The sequence below is a fragment of the Erythrolamprus reginae genome, chromosome Z (genome assembly GCF_031021105.1).
Source record: "Erythrolamprus reginae isolate rEryReg1 chromosome Z, rEryReg1.hap1, whole genome shotgun sequence".
Lineage (NCBI taxonomy): Eukaryota > Metazoa > Chordata > Lepidosauria > Squamata > Dipsadidae > Erythrolamprus > Erythrolamprus reginae.
In genome coordinates this window covers 44,063,365-44,077,241 of record NC_091963.1, presented here as the reverse complement: position 1 = coordinate 44,077,241, position 13,877 = coordinate 44,063,365, and the positions used below count along the sequence as shown (strand labels likewise).

Genomic DNA, 13,877 nt, shown 5'->3' with positions numbered 1-13,877 from the left:
GCAATCATCATAAATATATGCCATTTACCAAAAATCCAGATTCTGATTATGTAACTGAGGGAGTGCTGTGACAATTTTAAGTGTTGGAATATTACTATATTCAGTGATGTTCTAACCTTAAGCAAGGTATAGAACAACCCTATAGGATAAGCCCAAATTTAGGCAGTTAATGATACCATCTGAAAATAAACTTAAGCATAAGAAGTGTTAACAGCCTTCTGCAGTGCATCCTGATTTACCTCCAGGTTTTTGTATAACCTAAAACACCACTGACATTGATCCATGACATCAGTTTTCAGAAACTAGTGCAATCACAAATGTTGGATCATTTACTGTATAATGCTTACAAGCCAGTATAGATAAAAGCAAAAGCAACCAAATTCTCAATGCTTGCAATTAGACAAGTGAGTAAAAGAAGCTATATTTGTTATGTAAAGTTATGTCAAATATTTTACCCTCACTTATGGACTTTTCCCAAACTACATTATTTAAGACCAAAACCTTATGGTAGTATCTACATGAATTGACAGTTTTTCAATCCAGATGCAGAACATGGGGCAGGGGGAGATGGAATACCCCCTCTCACACATTTAGTTGCAAGGAAGACAAATTTACTCTTTTGTAAACAGTTTAACAATTAACAGAAGGACCGTTGTACTCACCTGAACGGTCTTCTCAATGCACTGCGAGGAGAATCCAACATGGGTGATACTTCAGCCTGATTGGTTAGGGACTGAGTTAGATTAGAATAATAATTAGCTCCGCCCCATAGCTACCCCCAATAGCTCAGTCAATAAAAATGAAGGAGTAGTGCAAAAAACACAACTTTATTAATTCAACAGTAAAAGAATTGAGCCCCTGGGCCAAATGGCCGGGTTGGGTTTGGACTCTCCTCGGAGTGCATCGAGAAGACCATTCAGATGAGTACAACAGTCCTTCTCCAATGCACTGCTGCGGAGAGTCCAACATGGGATATACCATGATTGTCTTGGCACTGTGTCTGGAAGGCTTGTAAGGCCAAGAACACTGCCCTCAATTCTAGGAAGTTGATGTTTATCTCTGTCAAATCCTCCCGTGTCCATAATCTCTGGGCCACCTGCGAGTCGGAGTGTGCTCCCCAACCCGTAAGGTTCATGTCTGTGGTGATGACTACCTTGTCCTGTTTCAGGAACAGAAAGCCTCGGAGAATCGCTGCAGAAGTGAACATCTGACCTTTCTGGAAACAAGTACCAAACGTGTGGTGTGGCTAGTTCTGCTCCGTTGAAAGGGTAGGAGGAACCACTGTAGCGTTCTGGCATGCAGTCAGGCCCAGGGTATGATATCTATGCAGGAGACAAATTTTCCTAGCAGTTAAGAAAGAAAGGCTAGGGACACTCATTTCCGCTGGCAGAGGAGATCCACCATGCATAGGTTCTTCAGGTTGCGGTCTTCCGAAAGATACGCCACTTGGACTTGGCATCCGCTTGCCCGAGTGTCTATTATCGTGCCTAAATGTGGAAGGCACGTGGTCGGACTTAGATGGCTCTTCAATAGGTTTATTGTAAAACCGTGACTCTGTAAAACTTGAATGGTGAGACTGAGATCCTCTTGTGCCCGCTTGGGGTTCCTTGAGAGAATCACGATGTCGTCCAAATACGCCAGAAGGCGAATTGAACGAGACCTTAGGGATGCTGTGAGTATGTCCAAAAGTTTTGTAAACGTCCTCGGGGCGGAGGATAACCTGAAGGGCATTGCCCAGTACTGGTAATACTGGTTCTCTATGCAAAACCTGAGGTATTTCCAATGGTTGGGATGTACCGGTACGTGGAGGTATGCCTCTTTCAGGTCGATAGAAGTCATCCAGTCGCCTTGTCTGATGGATGAGAGAATGTAACGCAGAGAGTGCATATTGAATCTCAAATATCTGATGTAAATGTTGAGTTGTTTCAAATTGAGAATCAATCTGCATCCCCCTGATACCTTGGGCACTATGAACACTATCGAGTAGTACCCTAGGCCTCTTTGACTTGGGGGAACTGTCTCTATGGCTCCGATGTCGAGCAGATGATTCACCTCCTGGATTAGGAGGGCTCTCTTTTGAGGACAACGGATCCATGGACGTTGTAAGAAGCGTTGAGGAGGGGTTGAAAGGAAGTTGATCCGCAGACCCTGGGATATCGTGGAAAGAGCCCAAGTATCTGTTGAGGTCGATTCCCAAGCTTCGGTAAAGGACTGGAGCCGTCCTCTTATTGGGATGTCTCCCTCGGAGTCACTTCTGACCCTGGAAGCCTTTCTGGTTGTTGGGCTTGAAAGGCTTCATGGGCTGCTGATATTGTCTGGCTCGATTTCCATAACCTCCCCTGTCAACCCTAAAGGTTCCCTGGTTATATCCCTCCTGTGTATAGGACCTTGGGTTCTGGGGGTTCGCCAAGGAAGAATCCTGTCGAAATGGCTGCCAGAGAGCAAAGGCCGTCTGGTGTCTGTCAGAGCGTCTGGCAGATCTTGGCATCACCTTTGCTTGTCTTTATCCTCCACGAGGACCTTGTCAAGCGAGCTTCGAAATAGCTGGCTTCCCTGGAAGGGTGCAGAAGCTAAACGGCACTTGGACTTGGCATCTGCTATTTTTTCTCTGTCCTCCCCAACCCCTTGGGAGAGCCACTCCTATTTTCACCAAAATGCCAAAGCTCTCGCCAAACAATTTAGTATCTCAAAATCTGAAGCCTCGGCCATTGTTCAGCAGTGTCCCACATGCAGTCAGCATGCTAACTCCATTCCCATGGGGGTCAACCCGCGTGGTCTTGAGGCTTCACAAATTTGGCAAATGGATGTTACGCAATTCCAACCTTTTGCGCCCTGGAAATATTTACATGTTTCTGTTGATACTTATTCTGGCTTTATTATGGCCTCCCCACAGAGAGGCTAGGCCACGAAACATGTTATCAATCATTGTATTCGCACCTTTGCAACAATGGGACGCCCTAAAGAACTCAAAACAGACAATGGTCCCGCTTATAAAAGCTCAGCTTTTGCGCAATTTTGTAATACTTGGGGCATCAAGCATAAGTTTGGCATTATTCATAACAGCCAGGGTCAGGCTCTGTCTGAAAGGGCCAACTTAACCGTTAAACGGGCGCTAGAAAAATTAAAAACGGAGAAAATCCCTTCGGGCCTCTCGTCCTTGCAAAAACAATTAAACAGAGTACTTTTTACTCTTAATTTTTTAAACTTAACTGGGCCCTCCGCTCTCTCTACTGCTGCACAGCGACATTTTGCCTCGCATGAATCCTTGCCCCCCCCCGACCCCCCATTTATTACAGGTTACTTCCAGATCTGACCTGGAGAGGCCCCGCAGATCTCATCACCTGGGGCCGAGGTTACGCTGCAGTGCAACTAAAAGATCGTGTGTTGTGGGTCCCTGGCCGACATGTGCACCCCTTTTTGCCAAAAACTAAGGAAAAGAAGCAATCCCTCCCTGACCTCTCTGAGTGCTGTATCCTTGATCAATGATGTCCACCTCACCTACAGAGGCTGTTCCCACGCCCATCCAGGAATCCGGACTGCGTCAACCTCCACCTTATGATGAAGTTTTTCCTGACCCTCCAAGACACTTTCCTCCATGAGGATGCCCTGTTTTGCGCATTCACAAACGCGCCTCCCATTTCACTCTATGGGATAAATTAAATGGACCAATGTCATGTACGCCATTTTTCTTACATGTTTTTATTTTTCTATTGTGTTTTTTGTGCATATTTTTTATTATTGCTTTTACTACCTGTTCCCGTGCTCCCACTTACACCCGCCCCAGACGTTCTATGGACCTGCAACAACGGATGGAGTATAATATTTGGCTACGTCTCGCAAATATTTCCAACTTGTCTACATTTTGTTTGTCGCAAACTGTTGATATGCATATGGTTCTTGGGCATTGTCTGATTCCTGTATGCACCCCCCTTTCTGTGTTCCTTAATGATTCCTCTTTGTCGATGTTTTTAACTGCCCAGGAACTACATTATGCCCGGTATTATGAATGGGGTCCCAAGTCATATCGTCTCCCTTCTGGAGCAATGTCATTATATACCCCTCACGTTGCCATAGGAGCAGATGTGGCGTGTGCCCGTATTGTTAATTGTTCCATCCATCAGTCCCACCCACGCTGCTTGAAATTGTCACCTGCCACGTGGAAGCGCAATTGCTCAACCATTCAAAATGTATCATTTGCCTATGGTCATGTTCTGCTTCCCCCAGGCTGATTTTTTACATGTGGTGACAGGACCTTCAACTATATTCCAGCAAACCTATCCGAAACCGTTTGTAGCCTCACCCACCTAGTTCCCGTTCTCCCCTCCAAGCAAGATGTACTTTTGTCTCACCATTATCGGCAACGCAGAACTATTATTCCCTTGGATAACACCTGTGATGATAGCATTGCCTTATTGAACAAAGCTGAATATATTCCTTTAACTGCCTCACTTCTAGGGGTGCCCACTTTGGCAGTATATAATCAGCATTTGATAGGAAATCTTGCTTGTCCCTTGGCAAAAGATATTAACAGAACCTCCATCGCCTTGGCTGGTTTAAATGAAGAGCAATCTGACCTGAGACATGCAATATTAGATAACAGGGCTGCCATTGACTTTTTATTGTTACTTCACCATCGAGGCTGTCAGGCAATTAAGAACATGTGTTGTTTCAATCTCACTGATAACTCTGCCACCATAGAAGAACAGATTAAGGAGATGAAACAATTGGTGGACAACATGGGCACAGACATATTACCCAATTGGTGGAATGCTCTATGGTCATGGCTTCCGGGTGGCTCTTGGTTAAGGGTAATTTTTATGTATGTGATAGGTATCATTTCAGCCGCTATATTGTTATGTTGTTTTATCCAATGTATTCCTTCCTTGTTTTCTATGTGTCGTTCTGCCTTTGTTCACAATGTATTGTATGAGTCTACTCAGCCCCTTAAACCCCCCCCCCAGGACTGTTTTGTGAGGATCCAATGTAAAAATCCTTTCATTTCTCCTGTGATGAAAAAATAAGAACAGAGTACTGACATAGGTACTTGCATTCAAATAAAAAAGGAGGAGATGTTGCAGTATAGCAAATTATGTTAGAATAGGATTGTATTAAATCTGGATTTCTAGCATAAAAAATACTCTATTTCTATAAAACCCAGGACAAGGAAAGGCAATAAACTCGCCTAATCTGCATTACTGGCGATCACTACAGGGAAACAAACGGGGCTCAAATAAACAGGACATTATAGGATCAAAGGGGGGAAATTTCATTGCCTGGAGCACACAAACAGCAGGGCAATTAAGGAAGATTAGCAAGATAGGAAAAAGACTTCAGAGAAATTAGGTGTGAATGAACATCTGTTTTTAGGAAGTTCCAAGGAGATTGTTTCTTGATATCTATGGGAAAGGAAGAACTCAAAAGGATACGTATGAAGCTGTATGGTTGGATGTATCATTTGACATGTATATGTAATTATACCCCATTTCCTTATGTTCCCAAATAAAAAGGAGCGCATGGCTCTACTCCATGTCACTCCACCCAGAGAGAGAATGTGTCCAGGTTCTTCTTTCTAGGATTTGCGTTCGTGGGTGACCCCACACACGGCTGGGTTGCTCTTAGCCCCTTTTGGGGACATCATCTTCATTGGGGACTTTGACAGCATCCACATGGGAGGAGTAAGCAGTCAGGATGGGACTTACCAAAGCCCTAAGTCCCAAGAGAAGGAAGATCTCCACTTCTAAACTGTGCAACCTAGACTAATGAGGAGGCATACTTATCAATTTTATAATGCCTAATAAACTGGGACAGAGAGGACCAAATGGCGGCCCGGCAAAGCTCTTCTAAAGGACACTGAGTAGCCCAGGTTGCCGAAGTGGCAGCACTGCGCATCGAATGAGCTGTAATGCTAGCTGGGCGTGAGAGACCGCCTACTTCGTAGGCACTTCTAATCCATCTTTCAATCACCACAAAGAGAGACCAAATGGGAGCACTCTAAACTGGTAATGCTGCAGACAGGAAATATCAGTGAATGGCTTACAACTGGCAGAACATATTTAATACAGAAAGACGCAGCGAAAGGAGCCATACCAGAAAACTACAGGCCAATAACATGTTTGCCGACCATGCTCAAACTGCTGACAGGTATCATAGCTGACAGAATTCACGACTACCTAGAACAGTGATGGGCAACCTTTTGAGCTTGGTGTGTCAAAATTCGCCAAAAAACTGAGCATAACTCGGGTGGTGTGTCACCTTGAGAAAAAAACATAATTTTGTGATATTTATAGTTTAAATAACAAATATTCATAATTATCTTTCTCTCTCTTTCCTGTCATTCTCTGCCTCAATCATTTTCTCATTTCTTTTTTTTCTCCCCTTTATTCTATCATTTCTCTCCCTCTCTCTTCCTATCTTCTCTCTCACACTCTTTCTCTCTCTCTCCCTTCCTTCCTTTCTTTCCTTCTCTCTTCCTTCCACTTTTTTCTCTTTCTCTCTCTCTCCCTTCCTTTTTTTCTCTTCCTTCCACTTTTTTCTCTTTCTCTCTCTCTTTTCCTTCCTTCCCCTCTTCCCCTCCCTCTCTTTCTCCCTCTCTCCCTTTATATTTATCTCTTCCTTCCTTCCTCTCTTCCTCCCTTTCTCTATCCCTCTCGTTCACTTTTCTCTCTTCCTCCCTTTCTCTCTCCCTCTCGTTCACTTTTCTCTCTTTGGCGAACCCCCAAACTGTTCAGATTCAAGAAAAAGCTTATCAAGGGGGGTGGGGGGTTGTAAAAATCTAGTTATGAGCCGCCAAAGGAGGAAGCAAATGGTGCGACGTCCACGCAGGTTTTTTTTCCAGACTCTCTTTTTTGCGAGCCCGGCATGATTTTTTAAAATTACAAATTAATAACCCGGAAAGGGTTTACCTTAGCACCGTCTCCTGTAACACTGTTCTGGAAGGCGAGCAGGGAGCAGAGGGGCGAGGGCAGTGTTCCCTCTAATTTTTTTTCGGGGTGGGCGGAAAAGTACAGTGTCTGAGTGACAGTCCCTTTGGGACTGGGCGGCATATAAGTATAAATAAATAAATAAATAAATAAATAAATAAATAAATAAATAAATAAATAAAGTGTGGGCGTGCGCTATCACACATGAGCGAGTTCTTGCATCTATAATTCTATCCTTTCTATGTCTCCCTCCCTCTTTCCTCCCTCCCTCCCTCTTTCCTTTCTATCTTTCTCTCACCCTGCCTTTCTCCAAGCCCTTCCTTTTCCCTCTCCCTATCCTACTACCCCTCACCCTCCTTTCTATCTCTCCCTCCCTCCCTCTTTTTTTCTATCTCTCCCTCCCTTTCCTCCCTCCCTCTTTCCTTTCTATCTCTCCCTCCCTCTTTCCCTTCATCTCTCCCTCTCTCTTTATCTCAATTCCCTCTTTCTCCCTGGGCTGCTGTGCCTGCCCTGCAGCCCCACCACGGACGGACTGCCTTAGCATCGGCGCCCCCCCCCCCCCCACACGCTGCAGCTGCCGGACCATCAGCGGCACACACACACACACACACACACACACACACTCTTTTCCTTCATCTCTCCACGCACACGCTGGCAGCACACACACGCGCGCGCGCACACCCCACACACGCTGCGTTTCTCCCTCTTTCTCTTCATCTCTCCACGCACACGCTAAGCTCCCGGACCATCAGCGGCACACACGCACGCGCACACACACACACGCTGCCTTTCTCAATCTTTCCCTCTTTCTTTCTTGCTCTCTCTCACTCTCTCTTCCTTCCTATCTTCTCTCTCTCTTTCTCTCTCTCTCTCTCTCCCTTCCTTTCTTCTCTCTTCCTTCCACTTTTTTATCTTTTCCTTCCTTCCCCTATTCCCCTCTCTCTCCCTCTTTATATTTATGTCTCCCTTCCTTCCTCTCTTCCTCCCTTTCTCTCTCCCCCTCCTTCCCTCCCTCTGTCCCCCTTTTCTCTCCCTTCCTTCCCTCCCTCCTTCTGTCCTCTCCTCTTTCCCTCCCTCTCTTTCCCTTCTTTCTCTCCACATCTCCGGCGTGCAGCTGGCTTTGCTGACCGGCACAAGTCTCAAGCCAGCTGCCCCGGAAAGCCAGGAAGGTCCTCCTACCCCCCCCCCCCCCCGCCGAAAAAAACCCCCGGAGGTCTACCGCCACCAGCCTGAGCCTCCCGTTGCTCCACTCGGCTTCGCTGTGGACCTCCGTTGTGTTTTCGGAGGGAGGGAGCGGCGGGAAAGCCCTGTGCTGGCCAGGAAAGCTGGCTTTCCGAGAAAGCAGCGCGCTTTCTTACAACTTTCTTACAACTCTTTCCTGGGCAGGGGGAAGGGAGGAGGCCTGCAACCCCTCCCCTCGCTCCCAGCGGCCCCTGCGAGCCAACCACCGTTTGATGCTTGGCACCACGCCAATCAGCTGGGAGGCGGTGTTCTCGCCCCTCCCAGCCATCGCAAATATCGGCGGGGGAAATCGCCCGGCCTCTTAATTAAGGGGAGAGGAAAAATAATAATAATTGCGGTTGCAATTGCACTCCCTAAAGCTCCCTGTTTCTCCGGCGGCCGCGTGTCACCGAAAATGGCTAGGCGTGTCAGTGGTGACACGCGTGTCATAGGTTCGCCATCACTGACCTAGAAGAAAATGACATCATGCCAGTGGAGCAAAAGGGCAATAAAAGACGAAGTAGAGGTACGAAAGACCAGCTCCCAATTGATAAAATGATTTCGAAGAACTGCAAGAACAGGAAAATAGACCTATACATGACCTGGATTGACTACAAGAAAGCCTTTGACTCATTGCCACACAGCTGGATCATAAAATGCCTGGAAGTCATTGGAGTCAAAGAAAACATCAGGAAATTCATAGAAAAGGCGATGAAATATTGGAAGACTGAGCTTTTTGTTGGGAATGAAAGCTATGGATTGATCAACATCAGAACGGGCATCTTCCAGGGGGATTCTTTGTCCCCATTGCTATTCATCATCGCTATAATCCCGCTGTCACTCATCCTACAGAAAGCAAATCCAGGCTACCAAACTGCTAGGAATTCACCAAAAAATTCCCTCCTTTCTCCTCCTCTTTTTATTCAAACTCCTCATCACTGGAATATGTCAATATGTATATTTTATTTTTCATATTGTTTTGTCTTTAAAACAATTCAATTAAAAAATATATTAAAAAATTTAAGACGTTCATTCTCCCTCTCTCACTCACTCACACTCATTCTCTCTCCCCCGCCCCCATATACACACACAAAGTTATTGCAGTCCAACAAATTGTCAAATTTTACTCCATTCCACTATCCCGTTGCTGATCAGTAGTGGGAAGAGAAAAGCTATAAAAATTTGCTAATAATGACCTGCAAGTTGCTTTCTCCTCTTTACAAAATCCATAATCAGTGACAGCTCTAACATGGAGCCAGTTTGGTCTAATTGTTAAGAATCAGAAACCAGAAGACTTACAAATTCTAGTCCTCCCTTAGGCATGAAAGCCAGCTGGGTGACTTTGAGCCAATTACTCTCTTTTAGTCCAACTTAACTCACAGGGTTGTTGTGGAAAAATAGGAATATTATGGATTTTCACCATCTAGTGTTACGTATAAAGTAATAAGTAGGATAAAAATCAAATAAATTAATTCATATGGATGTATCTTAGCAAAATAGGGTCACAATTTAAATCTTTGGAAATCCTTGTGCTAAAAAACATAAGCAGCTACATCGACAAAATTTTAGAGATATTATTGGAGTTTATGATTTGCCATAAAATGGTATGATATGTCACCTACCACATCTTTACAAAGTCGTATTTCTTGCTGGGAATTATTATAACCTGCCCATATCTTTTCCAGCGTTTCCATGGATTGGGGAACCACAAATTTCTCTTTGATAACTCTATCTGCAGTTTCTAAAATATCTTCTTCCAACTGAGCTTTTGCATGTTTTTGCCTGAATATTTAAAAATGAACTGTTATAATACTATACAATTAAGGTCCACTATATAATTAAGATCCATTGCTATGTATCTCTTTCTTTTTATTCAATAAAATATGTCTCAATAGTACAAGTTTAATTAATTCTATCTGATATACAATTTTAAAAAATATACAAAACAACAAATTGCATCTTTCATGTAGGAATACTATTATCAGAGACATACTGAAACAATAGGCTTAGGTAAAAGATAAAGCTATATTTTATCGGAAGAATATAAAATTTAACCCCAGACTATGCTCAGTCTTTGAACCCTTGTTCCTTTCTCGTTCCCCAGCCTACTTGCCTTCCTGCACCTTCCCATCAGGTTGCCTACTGCTATATTTCCCTTCATTTCTTTTCTTTACCCCAGCCTATCTTCTTTCCTGTTTCCTCACCAACTGCCAAGATGCTAATCTCTATTCTGCTTTTTATACCTTCTTGTATTTCCTCCCTACTTGCCTCTTCTATTCCAACTCTTTGGTCTCATTTTCTCGCTCTTTTTAGCCTGTTCAATTTTACTTTACTTTAAATTAATTTAAATTAAATTAAATTAATTTAATTTATTGGATCTGTGTGCCACCTTTCGGACTCTGGACAGATAAAATTGTGTCTGTCTCCTGGCTGTTGTGTATACTCCTGTTCAGTTTGGGGATTTTGCAGATTCTGATTCGGAAAGTGTTCACGGTGGTGGGTTCATAAGGCGAAAAAAGTTCGTAAGAGGCACAAAAATCCCAAACCCAGGGTTCGTATCTCAAAAAGTTCGTAAGACGAGGGGTTCGTATCACAAGGTGCTAGTGTATATGATTTTTTTTGTATTATATGATGTGGAAGAAAAAAGTAAAAACAATTTACTCTGGAAAAAAAACAAAAAACCCCAGAAGTATGGTTAGTCACGGAAGATATTTTGAGAATGACGAAGAGGTGATTCGCTCAGTACAGAAATGGCTTCGTGACCAGAACAAGGAGTGGTACCGACAGGGCATACACACCTTTGTGTCTCGCTGGAGGAAGACTATAGAATGGGATGGAGATTACATGGAAAAATAGGGAGTGTAGAAGAAACATCATTCTTTCTTGTGTGTAAGTTTCATTGTATTCAATAAATAATTGTTGAAGAAAAAAATGTGGTGCATTATTTTCTGGGCAACCCTCATATAAATGTATACAGAATGTTCAAATTACACACGTCTACAAAAATATTTTTTGTAATCATCGCAGTTGATGTTGTATTTTTCTGAATCATTTTTTTATTCTGATTTCAAAAATGTATATAGATTTTGTGTAACAGGTATAGTTTCCATAGAGCAGCATCATTATTATAAGGCATAGGAAATATACTGGTGACATATTAGACTTATTTTTTTAAAGACTGCTTTATTATTGTTCTAGATCAGTGTTTCCCAACCAGTGTGCCGCGGCACACTGGTGTGCCGCGAGACATGGTCAGGTGTGCCGCGAAGAAAGCAGCTCAGCTTCTGGTCTCGAAACTTTTTGCGAAGAGCAAAAAGTTGTGAGAACGGAAGCTGAGCTTCCTTCTTAGCACTTTCCAAGTTTTCCGGCAACTGCAGCGCCCTGCCCAGCTGGAGCTTCCCTGGCGGCTGCAGCAGGTGAGCTTTGGGGTCTGGTGGAAGGGTAGCGGCAGCGGAAGGGCGGTGCGCAGCGGGAGGGTGATGGTGGCGGCAGCCGCAGCCGCAGCGGGTAGTAGCCCCCCTCCCCCCCCTCTCTCCCTCTCTCTTTCTCTCAGCAGCCGCAGTGGGTAGTAGCCGTGGGGCAGCGGCAGAGTGGTCAGCTGTGAGGCGGAGCTCCGGAACGGAGGCACCAATAGCAAGTGAGGCAGAGAGAGAGAAAGAGAGACAGAGAGAGAGAGAAAGAGAGATAGCAAGAGAGAGAGAAAGAGAGACAGAGAGAGAGAGACAGAGAGAGAGAGAGAAAGAGATAGAGAGAGAAAGAGATAGCAAGAGAGACAGAGAAAGAGAGAGAATGAAAGAGAGATAGCAAGAGAGGCAGAGAGCAAGGGAGAGAGAAAGACATAGAGGGAGGGAAGGAGGGAGAGAGAAAGAGCAAAAAAGAGAGGAAGAAAGAAAGAGGGATGGAGAGAAAGAAGGGAAGGAAGAGAGAGAAAGAGGGAGGGAGAAATAGAGTGAAATGGAGGAAGAGATTTTTTTTTGTCCAAACTTTTCTTTAGCTGCCCCCCCCCCCGCCCCGTTCAGTGTTCCCCAGGATTTTGAAAATATGAATAATGTGCCACGGCTCAAAAAAGGTTGGGAAACACTGTTCTAGATAACTTAACAAAATGAAAATGTTTTTTAAAATAAATGTTTGGTCTGAAGAAGAGACACAGTGCTATTATATCTTCTTTTAAATAGCAGAGAATAATATATACTTCCAGTATATATTTTAAAGACCTGTAAAAGTACAATTTGTTTTACATTGTTTTATTGTTGTTGTGAGCTGCTCCGAGTCTACGGAGAGGGGCAGCATACAAATCTAATAAATAATAATAATCATAATCATAATCATAATCTGAAATGTAACAGTGTCCTGTTTTAGTATTTAGATAAGGCAGTTGAGTTAAACCTGATTTAGTCATGTTTGGAATTGATCTATTTAAATAATTTGGAAGAGTTAGTGTGACTTTATGGCGTTAATGTAATGCCAGATGGCAAAGAAAAACTTTATGGCATTAATATACTGTCATAATGTACATTTCTACAATTCTTTGCTATTTCTAGGGTCAAATACACATGCATAGAAATACATAGCAAACAGTATATCATCCGCACTGTTTACTGTGAGGCAAATTGCTGAGACGCAGAGGCAGATTTTTTTTTCTTGTTTTCCTCCACCAAAACTAAGGTGCATCATATTTTCCGATGCTTCTTATACTCTGAAAAATACAGTATATATGAATTCAGCTACTGTACCAGTAAAAATGAATTAATGATTGTCTACATGCATTTGTATGGTGCTTTTAGAAACCAGTTCAAGATTCCTGTATGCTACCCTTGGCTTCCCAAAATTAAATAAATCTGTTTTATAAACAAATAGATAAAAATCCCAAAATATGCAAGCTAACTAAACTGAAATGGCAAAAATGTGTGAAATATTGCCAATTTTCACTTTTAATTATTTTTTGTGGCTGCAATATCTTGAATTATTTCTCTTCATAACCCTCAGCTTATTTTGCTAGGTCTATTTCATATAAACTATGCTTAAAACATAGGTTATCATAAAAGTAAATCAATGTTTTAAAGAATATCCAGGATTATTATTTTTTACATCAACTAAAAAATTTTCTTTACAGATATAGTCTGGAAACATACATACCTCATTTCTTTCAGTTTTTCGAAACTGATAGCCAATTTTCTCATTGTAGTTCCTACATAATTTTCCATAGAATCAAGGCGTTCCTTGGAAGCTTTCTTTTCTTTCTGCATTGGATATACCAATGAAAGCATTAGCCCACTGATATTGGTTTTTACATGCTATCAAATCTTTCATTGAAGAACTGAACAGGACTAAGTAGATCTTTCATACAGGTACAATATAATCAGAGGGTAGTTAGCCTTTCAACAGCCAAGGGACACATTTACTATTAACCAAGGAAGGCGAGGCATGATAAAGAAAATTGAATGAAGCCATATTACACATCCGGACAAGGCAACATTTTCCCAACATAGATGAATTTCAGAGTTTCATTTTAAGACCATGATAAGCCTGTATTGTAGCTAGCAATGCCTCCAATTTTCAGCAATCATAGCCAAAAGGACTTCTTTACAAATGATTGTGGACGAACTATTCTTGAGCTAAAGGATACCAGATTAAATAAATTAAAAATGTAAAGATTTGCTTATATTAGCTGGACCGCTATTGTCTCAGGCACCTACATTTATATCCATTACATTTGGTCAGGCCCACAGAATATAC

At 42.9% G+C, this 13,877-nt stretch overlaps 1 protein-coding gene across 3 annotated transcripts in view; it reads right to left on the bottom strand.

The window, feature by feature from the left end:
- Positions 1 to 13,877, bottom strand: part of STK31 (serine/threonine kinase 31) — a 114,665-nt gene that overhangs the window by 62,191 nt on the left and 38,597 nt on the right. For all 3 annotated transcript variants that reach the window (XM_070726414.1, XM_070726416.1, XM_070726413.1), the window contains exons 9-10: positions 13,278 to 13,381; positions 9,764 to 9,923 (exon numbers count right to left, since the gene is read on the bottom strand). In XM_070726414.1, the coding sequence (XP_070582515.1) occupies positions 9,764 to 9,923; positions 13,278 to 13,381 (264 nt within the window). The remainder of the gene's footprint in view (positions 1 to 9,763; positions 9,924 to 13,277; positions 13,382 to 13,877) is intronic.